The following is a 14,638-nucleotide window of genomic DNA, read 5'->3' on the forward strand; positions in this document are numbered from 1 at the left end:
ATTGGGAACACCCGGGCTAGCCATTATCACCTCAACAGTAATATTGTGAAGATGTAAACCAGTGGGGCCTATGCCACCGTAAAAGAAAGGCGGTATTGACACACAATGAACTCCAAAAAGCGAATGGCCTTTCCAGCTCTGGAGCAATGTCAGCTGTTGCGATTAACTGCAATACTGGCTGGCGCCTGCTCTCCGCCCTTCCCTACCATTTCTTCCCCGTTTTCGGGGTCAAGGGGTGGGGAAGCAGCAGCTACTCTCCCCTCTCTCTGCTCCCCATCCCGCCTTCCTTTTGCCTCAAGGAAGGAAGGGTTCCCTCGTTGCCTTTGCTCGGGAATTCGCGAGGAGAGGCCCCTCTCCTATGGTTGAGCAACAGTGGACGCCACTCATCCCCGAGCTAGGGGCGTTGAAGTGCGGCTGCCCGTCAACGATGAAGAAGGAAGGGCCGCCGGAGGAGGATCAAAAAGCGCGCGACGCCAGTGACCGTTGGAGACGGTTCGAACCCCCCGCAGCGCACGCAGCCCTTCCCCGCTCTCTCCCAAAGGAGGGGCAACGTGTGGGGGTGGGGAAGAGACAGGGCCAGCGTCGGTCTGCGCAGACGCGGAAAACTCAGTTAACCTTGCGTAGAGCCTCCACAAACACAGAAAGTACATAGGAGCCACATAGCGGCGTGGGAAGGCCCACTGTCAATGGGCGGGTGGGGGTGTTTAGGGATTGACTTGGGAAGTGAACCCGCGTCTTGCCTCGCAGAATCCTAATGGAAAGTAGTCACCGAATCGGGATTATCCGAAGACAGTTTAACCGTAGTCATTTCCGGCGTCCCTAGAGAATTGACAACGAAAAGAACATGATTCCGTCCCAGTGGTACAGGCCGCCCGGGCTCAACCAATCATAAAATAGGCTCGTTTGGCGGGTCATTAATCACCGGGTAGAAGAAGACGGTCCACGCACGCAAAATTGTTGCTTTGAATGACTTCATCGCTTCCTCAGGCAGGGGCGTCATCGCGGTTGGCGGCCCTGGACGACTTCAAATGATTGAGCACAAACTGAGCCAATAGGCGCCTAGAGTTCCTTTTGATCGGCACATGCTGAGAACTAATGAGCTGAGGGCATCGACGAAAAGGGCGGAAAGGACGTGCGAGGGAACAGCCAAACGGAAATGTAGGCGGGCGCAACGCGAAACCAATCGCTTCTTCCGAGAACGGGGAGCGTCGGCCAATAGGATTGCAGGTGGGGGTGGGCGGGGGAAGCGCGGACGTTCTCGTGTCCTGTTGCTAGGAGAGGGCTGGAGTCGCTTTTTTCCGCGAGAGGCGGAAGAGCGTGGTTTAGGTTGGAAGCTGGGTTTGCGGGGACCCGGTAGCCCAGGCCCTGCGCCGCTGTCCCCGCGGATCTCAGGGCGGCTCTCCCTCCCGACCCGCTAGGCCCAGCCTCAGGGGTCCCTTTCCCCGCCTGCCTTAATTCCAGCCCCTCGATGCCTACACAACCCTCCCCTCCATAAGCGCCGGCCTCTTCCTCTCCCCTTTCCCCACAAAATCCTCTCCTGTGGTGAAGGGGTAGCGCAGGCCATGGTGAAGCTGGCTGCCAAGTGCATCGTGGCAGGTGAGTTCCGAAACCGGCCGCCTTGGCAGCATCGCTACAAGTCGCACCTCGTGTACAGGGACCTGAGAGTCCCGGGCCAAGGCATGTCCTCGTCTCAGAGGGGAGGAAAAGAGCATTGCTGCCTCTGCACAAGCGCCCGCAATCTAAGGATGCGGTTAAGGTGTTCGGTTGCTTTTATAGCAACGCAGCCTAACAGGAAACCGTTGCTTTTAAATCATTCCTGCCCCGCTCTAGAAATCGCTTGAGAATCCCTTCCTTCCTAGATCGACATGGTTAGGATTGGGCTTTTATATATATAGTATATATACTATATATACTATATATATATAGTAAAGAGTATATGCCTTGGGTTAATTTTGTTCCCTGTAGAAAGAGAAGCACAGGAGCACACCAGGTAGGAGGACTTGCTCTTCAAAAAGCGAAAACACACCTGCTATCTAATTATTCTATTGCTCTGAGACCAGTTTGACCCTCCAATGTCAAACACAAGCTCTCTAGGGCATTGCTGATTTCTATCAGTCACATCTAATTTTGGTTTTGTGATGTGAATGTTTTGTCTCTCCTGCTGCAAACTTTCTTGCATCGGTTGGTGGCATATAAATCAATCAATAAATGATTCTAGTTATTGAATATGACAATTAGTCTGCAACAGGTCCTCCTTTTAAGGGGGCAAAGGCTTTCTTTGCAAACCTGTAAAAGAGAACAATGGTGAAAGGAAGAGATTGTTCCAGTTCCATGTTAAATAGCAGGCATGTCCACCTTTCAAGAGACTGAGATCTACTCCCACTATAAAATAACTGGCAGTGAGTTACATACCCCCCATGATCTACCAGTAGATCAAGATCTACCTGTTGGACGTGCCTGTTATATAGAAATGGACTGTAACTGGCAGTTTGAACATACCTTGATTTGCCAGAAAGCATATTGACGGTTGGTTGGTTGGTTGTTTAAAAAATCTGCAGATCAGGAGGCACTGTAGGCTTTAGGATCAGCTTTTAGATATGCAAGTTTCCCAAATAGAACAGAAAATTCCAAGATTATTGAAAGATGATGTGGTTTTATCGCATGCTTAGCATTATGGGATGTTTCTTTAGAATCTTAGAAGGGTCGTGACCCTAGAATCAGATTACTCTTTTTCAGGGGATGAGGGCAGACTCTGAAGGGGGAGGCCATGCAGGGCTAATCCCCCAAAAGCTCTTCGAAGCAGGGCTGGTGTGTCCCGCTTGAGGCGAAATGAGAAGTGCCACTCCACCAGCGTAGAAGGGCCAGCATTGGCAAGATTCACAAGCTCCCTTTGTGCTCCGTGAGATGTTGCGAGATTTCAGAAATGGGAACCAATGCCAGCACTGCTTCTCCATTGGTGGTGGAGGTGGCAGAACAGGCAGGGTTCCCATGAGAGTACCAACTCAGGGACTTCTGCTGCTTCATCCTGCCTCATAGATGGGCAGTCAATTGGTACCAGTGCCCTTGCCTAAGGATGTAGCACTGCTGTCTTCAGTCTAGAGGACTCCATTGCAGAGGCCCCCATGAGGTGGGTGATGCCAGAGCAGAAGCCTAATGGAGCAGGCTGGGGCCTTTAACTGATAAGGCAACTACCACCAAGGGCAGGACCAGTAATAGGTATGCTGCCGCTATATAGAGCTTAATCTCAATTTGATAATTGCTGAAGCTACATCAGCACTCTGCTCTGGGCATCACAACGATATATTCCATATTTTTACTTTAAAAGCAAACCTTACACCACCATTGATAAATGCAAAATACTCAATTTGCCTAAACAAATTTTATTTTCTAATTGCCTTACAAGATGGCCTACTCAACCAGAAGCGTATAAATTTGACTGTGTTGTCTCATGCATAGTGGACACATTTTTTCTGCTATGTCCATTGGGTGCTTCTGTCTCACCTGGCATCCATGCAAGAGTATGAAGTTTGAGTGAAGTAAACACACACAGGCCAGCAGCCCTGAAAAGCACAATTTCCTTCAATTAGTCTTGGAAATAGTTGCTCAATTTGAGCCTAAATACTGAATTTTTCATGCATGTTGCTCCTGCGTATGCATGTCTAGCAGAACAATTGCATCCTGTGTGAACAGAGAGAAACTGTTGTGAAATCTGAGCGTTTCGTGCATCTTATGCAGAAGAATTAACATGTTTTTCCTGTTCAATTCTGATGCCTAAAATGTTGATACTGAATCCTGACAATATTGTTATGATCGGAATTAAATATTTTTCCATACTGGAAAGTACCGTATGTTGCACCTTTAGGCAATGTTTCCACAATGCCATTTGTTGTGTTCTGTACAGTAGATCTCCTAACTTCACTCTTGTTCGCATTATGAACATAAGACTGGACAAGGTTATGATTAGCATTCATTGATAATAAGAATGTTGTGGCAAACTCAAAGAAGCAAAATAATATATAGTAGCAAGTAAAATATATAAGTAGCCCAAAAGTGCTGTCCTGATAGATGGTGAAGAAAAAAGGTAGAAAGTCAGTTTCTGTAGTGTCCCATGCTATGGTCAGTAGTACCACAGCAGATCTTTGGAGTTTGTGTACTTGCAAAAAATTGAGAACAATGAGGGCCATGCTAAATGCAGTTCTGGAGAATCTTGAGCTGCCACAGAACTGGCAGGTAATTATTTTGCTCCTTGCTACAGTCCACACAAAAAAGAAAAAACAGCTTTCGAAATGTGTGCTTTTCATTTCAAGGTGTGATGGGGGCATCCCTTGAAATGTAAATTGCAGCTTTGAAGAAACAATTTATGGTATGTGGTAGGAAGAAAAACTTTTCCTCCCCACCTTTGTGGTCCAGAGACTCCTCAGCCTTCCCGCAGCCACTGTTTACACTAAAAACATGCATTGCTTTTAATTACATTCACACAATGAATGTCATGTCTAGCTTGGACCTGTTCCTTTGCCCAGATAAAGGTAAAGGGACCCCTGACCATTAGGTCCAGTCGCGGACGACTCTGGGATTTTGGTGCTCATCTTGCTTTACTGGCTGAGGGAGCCAGCATACAGCTTCTGGGTCATGTGACCAGCATGACTAAGCCGCTTCTGGCAAACCAGAGCAGCTCACAGAAACACCGTTTACCTTCCCGCCAGAGTGGTACCTATTTATCTACTTGCACTTTGACGCGCTTTTGAACTGCTAGGTTGGCAGGAGCAGGGACCGAGCAACGGGAGCTCACCCTGTCGCAGGGATTCGAACTGCCGACCTTCTGATCGGCAAGCCCTAGGCTCTGTGGTTTAACCCACAGTGCCACCTCCGTCCTTTGCCCAGATAGGTATACGGTATTTAAATCCTTTGGTTTCAGCATGCATATAAAATGTATAATATTGAACTGCTCATTGTTTACATCAGTATTATTTATTTATTTAGCATTCCCCCCTTTTGTTTATTTATTGAATTTATATACCACTCTATACCCGCAGGTCCATTATATTTCTTAGAATATAATTGGAGGAAGGAAGTAACTTAGCCAAATTAGAATAAAAGTATTTTTCCTATTTGTTGTGCAGGTGACCCAGCAGTGGGGAAAAGTGCCTTGGTCCAGATGTTCTGCAATGATGGGGCTCATTTTCAGAAAAATTATACATTGGTGAGCTTTTGGATGGAATGACAAGCACTGGGGAGGAAAGACATCGGTGTGATCTTCACAGATTTGAATGTTAATCATAGTGCTAAGTATCTTGGTTACATTTAAAACTTCCCATCATAAAAGTGGCAAGGATATATTTACCTAGGACCAGTTTGTACACTTACACAACCAGTTATCATCAAATGCAGGAGGAGCAAAAGTGCATCCCATTCCATTTCCCACTACAGTATATGTCTAAGGAAATGTGGAACAGGCACCCCATACAGAGACCTGTACATGTGGAAACCCAATTTGAGGAGGAAGACTTGTACAAATCAGGTCTCCGCACTTGTAGGTCTTCATGTTGAAACATACTTTTTTGTATTTACCTTAGGTGAGCAGAAAAAGAAGGATGTACTATTTCTCTTATGAAGATTGTTGCCTGAAAAGGGGTTTGAAAAATACCCTAAAGAATCTACAGCCAGAGCTAGTCCTGCAGCAAAAATAAACTTTCTATAACTGTGAGCAACTGCCTTCATTTCAGCCTGGTTTTGTTTTTCCAGGCTAGTCCCAAACATCCATTTTTCAGATTCTGAGTGTTTCTATGACATATAAATTAGTTTGTTATATTGTGATGATGATTTGAAAAGCCTGAAGGATTCTGTTGGCCCTAGGCAAGCATAGTATGAAAATACACTTGCTTCCTCTGAATCTTTATGACATGTTTACCTTATTTTGATTGACAGACAACAGGAGTAGAATTGCTGGTGAAGACGGTACTCATTCCAGAGACAAATGATAGTGTGGTGAGCCCAGCTATGATTTAAACAGATAGGCTTTTTAAAAAAAATTAAAAAGCCTATCTAGAATTCTCATTTTTTTCAATGACATTGTTTAACTTACTCCGATTCTGTTAGTTAATTTATACAAACGTAGGAAAACTTATTTGTATAGCATTAATGTTGACAATGCAACGTCTTGGACTCTCTAATTTGTTCCAATAACTTCATACCCATTGGGACTCCTACCTCTTTGGGATAAAATCATGTAACTATGTTGGTATATGAGTTGCCATTTTGTCTATGCAATAAGTTGATACTAGGAATAGAAGCAGAAATCAATGTTTTATAGGAAAGGAAAGAACAAGCTTTCTGGACCATCTCAACTGCTTTGACTCTCCCCCAACCCTCAGAGCTCTTTGCTGCCACCATTTGGTGAGTTAGTCATGGGCTGCTTGGTGAAATAGGGCAGTGAAATACTTGCAAGCTGGACTACCCTGGGCTATGGTGTGTTTTCTTCTGTATTTAAAAATATAATAGTTAATTCATTTCTATAGCTCTGTGGGTTACATGTATTATTATTAATTATTAAGATTGTGATCATTGCTGTGCCTGAAGTGAGGTAGCATTTAAAAACTGTTTACTTAGTAGGGAAGGTTTCATGGCTACACATTGTTTTTGCTTTTGCTTTCAGGAACTCTTCCTCTTTGACTCAGCAGGGAAAGAAATCTTTTCTGAAATGCTAGAGAAACTGGCAAGTAGAATATAAGAGTTTTCATTCAACAGATAAGCTCTGAAGCACCCCTGGCCTCCACATCCTAATTAAAGCTTGCATAAGAACTGGGAGTAATCATTCCTTCCTGTCTTCCTTTTTCCTAACAACTGGATGGTTCGTCACGGGGGGGGGGGCGGGATTTTCCCCATGCATAAAAGTTATTGGGAGGGGAAGTGAGCGGTTCAGTCTCCTAAACAAAAGTGGGCAGAAGTTTAAATACAATTAAGCAGTGCAGCACAGTGTCAGGTAGACCAACTAATGCCTTCTGGTTATTTGAATTCTTTCAGATAATTAACACAGGCCTTTGTCTGATCCAGCAAGACACTTAAACAAGAATGCATATTTTGGGATTGTTTCACAGAAAATAGTTATGCCATAATTTGGCTGTGCACTCCTGCTTTGTAAATTGAAAGCCCATGGATCTTATTGTGCAGAGAGCATATTTGCATAGAGTAGGGATAGCCTGGTGCCCCCAGAGGTTGTTGGACATCAGCTCTCATCATCCCTGACCATTGTCTGTGCTGGCTGGGACTGATCAGGGTTGGAGTCCAGAAGCATCTGGAGAGCACAGTGTTGGTTATCCCTGACAAGGAAGGCCTTTTTATGTTTCCCTAATAGATCTTCAACTTCAGCTTGCTTTGTTCTTACGTGTTTGGTAGCTTTCCTAGTTTTTAAAACACTGGGGCAGTTATGCTGATTCACGAAGTGGGCATCGGCATGGTACCTTGCTGAATATGTCAGAGAAAAGTATAAACTGTAATCTCCTTCTTTGTCTTTCCCAATAGCTATGCTATATCTTTATTTCTTCATTTGGGATGGTTTTCAGACTTCATTATGAGTTTATACTATGGTCTTTTCATGGAATATGATCATCTACTGCTGCACCACAACACAAACTCCTATTTTCCATCCTTGAAAGTGCTTTTTTGAGGCTTTGGATAAGAACTTGGCTGAAACACAGCAATGTTCCTTTCCCTTTGAATGCCAGTGATGTTTCCATAGATGACGGAATCCTTGTCTATCAGACTTTCTTTTCTAGCTCTGGTTTTCTGATGTTCCTTATATACCAAAATTATTTTTTTATGAATTCTCCAGGGCTGTACTGACTATTGACAACATCTGTTTCAACAGAACTGACAGTGTTTTCCTCTTGTTGCACAGTGGGAACAGCCCAATGCCCTGTGTATTGTATATGATGTTACCAATGAAGAGTCTTTCAATAACGCTGCCAAATGGCTTGAGAAGCTGAGGACCCAAGCCTCTGGAATACATATTCCAGGTAGGAGACTGAATATTTTTGCATATATACTTTGTGCCTGTAACTCCTGCACATGAGTTCTGACAGACATCAGCATCTCAGTTCCAAGCTGTTAGAATGCCTTTCTTTTATTCAGTCAGTATCTGAAACAAATATGGGAAATACATATGCCATGTGACTCCCTTGTGGTCTTTCTTTCCATTACTTTGTCAAACAACACATTTTCCTGTCTCTTTTACCTGTTAACTTCCTAGATTTTATAGTGCCATTGTTAATAATGCTTCTTTTCAATGCTTCTTTTCTTCTTCCTTTTGTTTTTTGTAGGTGTGCTAGTGGGCAATAAGACCGATTTGATCGAGAGGCGAGTTGTGGAACAAAAACAAGCTAAAGACTGGGCAGAAACCAATGGCCTAGAATATTGCGAGATGTCAGTAGTGAGTGTCTATATAATCGGATGTAGAGAAATAATTGCTTTCATTTTCAGATAGAGGAGGCACTGGATTATGTTGTTGTTTCCTGCAATTGTTGTTTCTTGAAGTAATTAAATGAGATTTTCGTCATCTGTCATCATATATTTGTTTTTTATGTTTACAGAAAGAGATGGAAAACTATGAAGCCCCTTTTCACATCATGGCAAATGCCTTCCACCGACTCTACAAAGAGAGGGTGGAAACCTTTCATTCATTGGTATGAGGCACCTCTGAGTGTGTCAACGCTTAGCTTGTTTCATTTCTTTGTGCCTGGAACTAATCAAATGTTTAGCAATCACAGACTAAATCCTGTAAGAGTGGAAGTTAGACTTTTATTTTCTTATTATCATATGTTTTCCTGTAATTCTAAGCCAAAATAAACCTATTGAAAGAGACTTTGACTAATATTTCACCTGGCTATTACTTATCCAGTGACTTAAAATTTGGCATGCGTGACTTTGCCTGATTGCAGTTTAAATATTGCGAAAGCAAGTATAATGTGGGTCAAAGCATTCCCAAATGATTGAGGGTTGTTTAAAATCACAATATTAGACATTCAGCTGGAGTATATATTGCAGATCAGGAAAGATGCTGTAAGAGCCACCAGAATGTCAACATAGTTAACAAGAAGAGTCAAAGAAGCTGGTAGAGGCAAAAAGACTTCCTTCAAAATATGGAGGTCTTGTCCAAACGAGAACAAAAAGTAACACAAGCTTGGGGAAACAAAGTGCGAGCAGGCAGTAAGGAAGAGCATATTGCTAAAAACATGAAGATCAAAACCAAGAAGTTATTCCAACACATTAGTAGCAGGAGACTACATGGGGAGGCAGTTAGACCCTTGGATGACAAAAGTGTCAAAGGAGAATAAGGACATTGCAGAGAAGTTGAGTGAATTATTTGCACCTGTCATCATAGCAGAAGTTATGGGGCAGATCCCAGTGCCTGGACTCACTTTTGCAAGAAGGGAGTCTGAGGATCTGAGGCAGATAGCGGTGACATGAGATGAAGTTCTTTCTAGGCCTAATAGACTAAATAAAATAAAATTGACAAGTTGCTGGGTCTAGATGGCACCCACCTGAGAGTTCTCATAGAACAGAAATGTGAAATTGCTGGTTTTCTAACAAAAATATGTAACTAGCCGTGATTGGAAAGTAGTCAATGTTACATTAATATATAAAAACGGATCCAGGGAGGTTCCTGGAAATTATAGGTCGGTTAGCTTAACATCTATCCTTGGAAAACTGGTGGAAAGCACTGTTAAGGATAAAATAACCAAGGAAATAGAAGAACAAGCCTAGGTGAAACAAGGTCAGCATGGTTTCTGCAAGATCAAGTACTGTCCCAGAAACCCATTGGAACTATCTGAAAGTGTCAACAAGCATATAAATAGAGATGATGTGGTTGACAAAATGTACTTGGATTTTCAAAAAGCTTTCGACAAGGTACTGCACAAAAGACTCCTGAGTAAGCTTAGCAGTCAATGAAAGGAAAGGTCCTCCTGTGGTGTAGGAACGGATTAAGTAGCAGGAAGCAGAGAGTAGTAATAAATGGTCAGTTCTCTGAATGGAAAGCTGTAGGAAGTGGAGTTCCCCAAAGGATTGCTTTTGCGACTTGTGTTTTTTAACTTGTTCATAAACCATCTAAGAGTTGGAGGTGAACAGTGGTGGCCAAGTTTGCTGATGATACTAAATTGATCAGGGTCATTAAAACAAAAAGGTTGTGAAGACTTCCAAAAGGGCCTCTCAAAACTGAGTGAAGATGCAGTAGAATGCCTGATGCTGAGAATCGCAGGTGAGCCGAGTGCTGTTGCGTTCAGGTCCTGCTTGTGGGGTTCCTACAGACGTCTGGTTGGCCACTGTGAGGATAGGATGCTGAACCAGACGTGCCATTGGCCTGATCCAGAAGAGCTCTTACGTTCTTAAGCCCATGGGGTAATTTTCACAGCTTGGAGCTCTTCAGCGTTACTACCAAGACCAATATCTGTTTGTAATTTCACAACATTTATTTTGATTATTTAATTGATGGTTTTGATTTGGCTCATTCTCTCTGGCTGTTTGTAGTTCTCTTAACTGCTAAGGGCTTTTCTTCTCCCTCTTTTACCACTTGAGAATGCACTGCCCTCTGCTGGTGCCCAGACCATTTAAGGAAGGCTGTGTCAGCCGAGGGTTAGAGCACAATTGCCTTCTAAGACTTTGCCTTAGCATATTGAAACTTGCTTTTGCTTAACAGTTTTCTTCCCATTTTACTAGTGCTTGTCACATTGTACAGTTGTAACTGATGGGCTTCTGACATTTCCACTGTGGTATATAAAGAATTAATCTTGTGGGAGTGATATAGAATACACTTGCTACTTTTAAATTGAGAGATTATACTGGAAAGACTTGTCATAACGTATTTATCTGTTCTGATTTTTTTTTTTAAATTCTTCCTTATCCCAAGGGCTCAGGGCAGGTCGTAACATGCTGCACATAAATAAAGTCTAAAAATATCATGTTACAAAACCCATACAACTCAAAGCATATTAATATGGCCCAATGTACGCAGAGTTGTAGCACACTTACCAAAAACCAATCCAGATACAAAAGACTTGTGACTTTCCATACGCCATCTATAAGTGCCAACGATACAGAAAAGCATCAATCAAGCAATCTCATTAGCTGCAAATACCTTTGACTAGAGATATGAGGTGCAGATTACCATTTTTGCACATGGGGTTCTTGCAAAGATATTTTCTTTTTAGTAAAGCTAATAGCAGAGAATTCCTGAAAAACAGTCTCGTTGGTGAAGGCAAAGAAACTGCTGATTGAACTCTTAATGTACATTAACACAAATAATAATAATAATAATAATAATTCCTGGAAAAATTGTGTGGAACTTGCCCTTTAAAGCAGAAGGATGGGAGATGGACAAGGAGTGAAGGTGCTGCTGTGCTTGAGCAAATCTGGATTATGCCAAAAAGGCAGCAATTAAAGGCAGAATTAGTAGGGCTGCTGCTAGAATCCTCTAATAAACCCACATTCAGGAGCTGTCTTAAGGTGGGGGTGGGGATGGGGACCAGGAATCTGATGCGGGTGCTGACAAGCAAAAGTGCTGCATATCCTTTCCTTATGCAGCTCTTGCTTGCTTTTAGGCACTTGCACGTACATACACAGGGAGAGAAGTGCTCTGCTTTGGTACCAAATAATGGCTGTCTTCACAAATGGACAAAGCATCTGAAGTAGCAAATTGCTTCTCTGTCAGTTCTGAAGTTCTCTTTGAACTGTTAGCATTATATGCTGATAATGCTTAAACATCTGCATTGTCTACCCGCTGATGTTAAGTTATTTTCTTCATGCTTTATCAATGTATCCCTACCAATTATTTTTCCTAAATGGGTGGTTGCCAATTCTGCTTGCATTTTATCATCCCCCCCCCCCCGCTCCTTCCAGACTTGCTACACATCCGCAACACTTTATATACTAAAGAGTTACATCTTCTGAGAGTGATGTGGTTGGACAGATATAATCACAGAAGTTCATAGGCTTCTGCACCTCCCTAATTATGGGGCAGTTCCTTTGTTTGTCATCTTGGTCTGTCGTTTCTCGTGTCCCAAAATAGCAATATGTGGGTGGCTGGGGAACTGCTCACTTGCAGATTCTTGTTCCCCAGACCTCTGCAGTAATCCATAGGATCAAGGAGTTCTAGAGCTTGAAGGCACCCCAAGAGGCATCTAATCCAGGCATAGGCAAACTCAGCCTTCCAGATGTTTTGGGACTACAACTCCCATCATCCCTGACCACTGGTCCTGTTAGCTAGGGATGATGGGAGTTGTAGTCCCAAAACATCTGGAGGGCCGAGTTTGCCTGTGCCTGATCCAACCCAAACTCTTGCAATTTCAGGAATCAAAGCTACAGAAACCCTGACAGATGGCCATCCAATCTCTGTTTAAAAATCTCCAGTGAAGGAGACCCCACCACCTTCCAAAGTAGTCTGTATAACTGTTGAACAGCTTTGGGGAATGATAGAGCCCTGACTTTCTCCAAGAAGCTCCAGGTCTGTGGGGATAAAATGGCAGGAAGAATCATGTATTCCACCTTGAGCTTCTTTGAGGATAGATAGATAAGATAGATAGATATACACCTAATCAATACATAAGGTTTCATCCCTTCCTTCTGGTGGAGTGTTGGCAACCTAGCCAACACTTTGTTGAAGTCGCTGCAATTTTACTTCCACAGGCTCTCTCAATTCTTGTTCTGATTTGGGAGATTTCTCTCTTCCCCACTCCCCACGGGAGGAATTTAGTTCATTCTTCTGTCATAGCCTCACATATCTCCTCCCCTGGAGATGTTTTCTTCCTTTCTCCAAAGAGAAGCCTGGGATTTCTTTTCTTTCGCTCTGATCTTTGAAAACAAATAATAATCTGGCAGTGCTTATAGGGTGAATATGACAGGCCCAGTGTGTCAAGCCTGGGTTGGGGTCAGTTTTCATGAGTTCCCCTCAAGCCATATATGTGTGAATGGGAACGGCATGGAGGTTGCAATAAGATTGCTGAGTAAGTACTGGGAAATTATCTTTCTCTAGTTCTCTCCAGGAAGCAAGCACTATAAAAGAAATTGATTATTGGAACACAAAGTCATGCATAATCATACATAATCCCAGCATTCATTTATCTGCCCAAGCCTCAAAACATTAAAGGCCCAGTTCCCCAAAATTTGGGGCATTTTTTTTTTATTTATTTTTTTTGCTGCCAAAAGTAAATGGAAAATAGTGTTGTTCTGATAGTGTGGTGTTCTACACCACCTGCATTGAATTCAAAGTGTTATCCAGATACAGAAGAATGCAGTTTGATATTGATGTATATCGTTCTGAATGTGTGAAGTGCTTTATAATTTTGAGCTTCCCCTTAAAACTACCCTGTAGGTCACTCTTATTCTCATTGTACAGTGACATCTAGTGTGATTGAGAGGGCATTCGAACCCAGATCACGTGAGATTAAGTTTGGTGCTCTCCACTGAACCATTAAGATTTTCACTAAGGCCATAACTGAGGTTACTCAAGCTGCTAACACTGCAGTATTACAATCTACCTCATTGTTTGTTTGTTTGTTTGTTTGTTTGTTTGTTTGTTTGTTTGTTTGTTTATATACCGCCCTATACCTGTAGATCTCGGTGGTTCACAACACAAAATCACAATATAATGAACACAAAATGCATAATAAAAATAAGAACAGAACAAAACCAGTAATTCCCCCAAGTTCATGTTGGGCAATGGAGTCATGAGCCACACATGACTGGGTTACACCACATACTAACCACAATTCGAACTGTTTTGGGTGGCTCATATGGAGCAGGATTTAAACAGAATTCCAGTTCAGGGATTAAGCTTTTTTAAAATAAAAAATAATTATTTGTATCCGGGCCAAGGCCGAGCTCAGAGCAGCTAACATCATAAAAACAACACAAAACATAACTTTAAGCAACCTACATCACAAAAATAACATTCAACAATCATTAGAATAGTATACAATAATAATATCAACATATAAAAGTTAAACAGAAGTCCACTCAACAGTTACAATAAACAAATTCTAAACTATAATCAATAAATCAATGGCAACCCACAGTACATAAAATAATACAATACAAATTGAGAAGCAGAGACTAGAGGGTGGAGTAAGGCAGGTGGAAGGAGGCCTTGTCTGTCAAAGTCTCTCCCCTCACAGCTTGATAGTTTCCCCTTTATGCCCACTCTTAAAAAAAATAATCACTACCCATGGGTGTTGATTGCTGCATATTCAGCAAAGATCAAATTAAGGTACGTACTGTATATGCATATATTTTATACATCCGGCTGGCTCTTCAACCTACCTCCTCTGTGTTAAATCACATTTAGTGAGTAGCATGTAACTAAAGCTTTGTAGTTAGTCATTGCTTAGCAAAACTTGGGCCTAAAGCTAACACAAAGCTGCCCAACAAAAGTAAATGAAAGCTTCAGGCATTTCAAAAGTCTTTTACCTAATACTCTTAACTTTGGTGTATTCTAAACCATAGTTCAGGGCAACATCTTTAGAATTACAAAGATTTGACTGCTGCCAATATTTGTGGCAGGTGGAAGCAAAACTACAGGTTCTTCATATAGCAAACAGGTCAGGAAAATGGTATATCCCAAGAACGTAATAGCCATCTTAGCCCCATTGCA

The 14,638-nt window shown here is 42.4% G+C and overlaps 1 protein-coding gene across 6 annotated transcripts; it reads left to right on the top strand.

The window, feature by feature from the left end:
* The first annotated feature begins 536 nt into the window (after window positions 1–536).
* IFT27 (intraflagellar transport 27) lies at window positions 537–8,856 on the top strand. 6 transcript variants are annotated; one of them, XM_083573982.1, is made up of 7 exons: window positions 541–1,227; window positions 5,121–5,200; window positions 5,926–5,985; window positions 6,653–6,712; window positions 7,895–8,012; window positions 8,316–8,425; window positions 8,586–8,856. In XM_083573982.1, the coding sequence occupies exons 1-7, from the start codon at window positions 1,083–1,085 to the stop codon at window positions 8,682–8,684; spliced, it is 672 nt and encodes a 223-aa protein (XP_083430108.1). In that variant the 5' UTR covers window positions 541–1,082; the 3' UTR covers window positions 8,685–8,856. The 6 variants fall into 6 exon arrangements, with proteins under 6 accessions (XP_083430109.1, XP_083430108.1, XP_083430112.1 ...); XM_083573984.1 differs by having other exon boundaries at window positions 547–1,158; XM_083573985.1 differs by having other exon boundaries at window positions 1,218–1,596.
* The last annotated feature ends 5,782 nt before the right edge of the window (window positions 8,857–14,638 follow it).

Source organism: Podarcis filfolensis (genome assembly GCF_964270895.1).
Source record: "Podarcis filfolensis genome assembly, chromosome: 10".
Taxonomy (NCBI): domain Eukaryota; kingdom Metazoa; phylum Chordata; class Lepidosauria; order Squamata; family Lacertidae; genus Podarcis; species Podarcis filfolensis.